The sequence below is a fragment of the Geospiza fortis genome, unplaced genomic scaffold, assembly GCF_000277835.1.
Source record: "Geospiza fortis unplaced genomic scaffold, GeoFor_1.0 scaffold406, whole genome shotgun sequence".
NCBI lineage: Eukaryota > Metazoa > Chordata > Aves > Passeriformes > Thraupidae > Geospiza > Geospiza fortis.
In genome coordinates this window covers 33,033-34,623 of record NW_005054697.1, presented here as the reverse complement: position 1 = coordinate 34,623, position 1,591 = coordinate 33,033, and the positions used below count along the sequence as shown (strand labels likewise).

The 1,591-nt window shown below is 63.7% G+C and overlaps 1 protein-coding gene across 1 annotated transcript in view; it reads left to right on the top strand.

Annotated features, from left to right (window-relative positions):
- Positions 1-1,591, top strand: part of ITGA3 (integrin subunit alpha 3) — a 12,816-nt gene that overhangs the window by 479 nt on the left and 10,746 nt on the right. Inside the window, exons 3-5 of the mRNA XM_031065194.1 lie at positions 3-52; positions 558-807; positions 1,089-1,172. Of these exons, the coding sequence (XP_030921054.1) occupies positions 3-52; positions 558-807; positions 1,089-1,172 (384 nt within the window). The remainder of the gene's footprint in view (positions 1-2; positions 53-557; positions 808-1,088; positions 1,173-1,591) is intronic.

The following is a 1,591-nucleotide window of genomic DNA, read 5'->3' as shown; positions in this document are numbered from 1 at the left end:
GTGGCTGGGGGTGCCAGTGGCCAGCCAGCGGCAGCCACCGGGGAGGGTCCTGGTGAGTCTGGGGGGCACCGCGGGGCTTTGCACACCCAGACCCCAGATGTTTGCACACTCAGACCCCAGAACCCAGATCCCTGCACACCCAGATCCCAGATCCTTACACACCCAGATCCCTGCACACCCAGATCCCTGCACACCCAGACCCCAGATTCCAGATCCTTGCACACTCAGATCCCAAATCCTTGTACACCCAGATCCTTACACACTCAGGTCTCAGATCCTTGCACACCCAGATCCTGGTTCTTTACACACACATCCCCTTGGGGTGTCCCTGCACCTTTGAGGTGTCCCCTGAACCTCAGTGTCCCCACTGTCCCCAGGCCTGTGCCCACAGCTACACACAGGTGCTGTGGCTGTTCCTGTCTGTCCCTGACCTGTCCCTGACCTGTCCCTGACCTGTCCGTGTTTGTCCCTGAGCTGTCCCTGAGCTGTCCCTGTCTGTCCCTGAGCTGTCCCTGTCTGTCCCTGAGCTGTCCCCTGTCCGTCCCCGCTGTCCCCAGGCCTGTGCCCACCGCTACACGCGGGTGCTGTGGTCGGGGGCCGAGGCCCAGCGCCGCATGGTCGGCCGTTGCTACGTCCGTGGCAATGACCTGCGCCTGGACCTGGGGGACGAGTGGCAGACGTACCACAACGAGATGTGCAACGCCAACACCGACACCGACGAGACCGGCATGTGCCAGATGGGCACCAGCGCCGGCTTCAGCGCCAACATCATCTACTTCGGGGCGCCTGGCGCCTACAACTGGCAGGGTGAGGGGACAGGGGGGACCTGCCACTCCTGGGGTCACCCCTCTGGGCACCCCTTCTCATGGGGGTTCCCTTTGGGGGGACACCTCCTTCCCTGGGGGGTCTGTGCCTACATGGGACACCCATGGGACCCCATTCCTGAGGTGCCCATGCCCCTCTGGGACACCCATGGGACCCCATTCCTGAGGTGCCCGTGCCCCTGTGGGATCCCCCAGTCCCTCCCCGAGGTCCCCCTGCCCCTGTGGGACCCCCCAATGCTGAGTGTGACCCCCTGCCCACCCCAGGCACCGATTACATGCTGCAGAGGGAGACGTGGGACCTGCACGACTTCTCCTACCCCAACACCAGGAACGGCAACACCTACATAGGTGAGGGGGGAGCCCCGGGGGGGTTTGGGGTGAGCAGGAGGAGGAGGAGGAGCTTTGGAGGGGATGGGGGAGCTCAGGGAGGCTTGAAGAACCCCCCTGGATGGTGAGAGTGGAGGGCCAGTGGTGACATTGGGGTGACATGGGGGGAGAAGTTGGGGTGAGGAGGAGCTTTGGGGGCTGTGAGATTCAGGCGTGGATGTTAAAGGCACGAGGGACACTCGGGGACACTTGGGGACACTTGGGGACACTTGGGAGCACTCAGGGACACGTGGGAACACTTGGGGAGCACCTGGGGACATTTGGGGACACTCGGGAGCACTTGGGAACACTTAGGGACACTTGGGAGCACTTGGGGACAATTGGGGACACTTGGGGACACTTGGGGGCGCTTGGGGACACTCGGGGAGCACTTGGGAGCC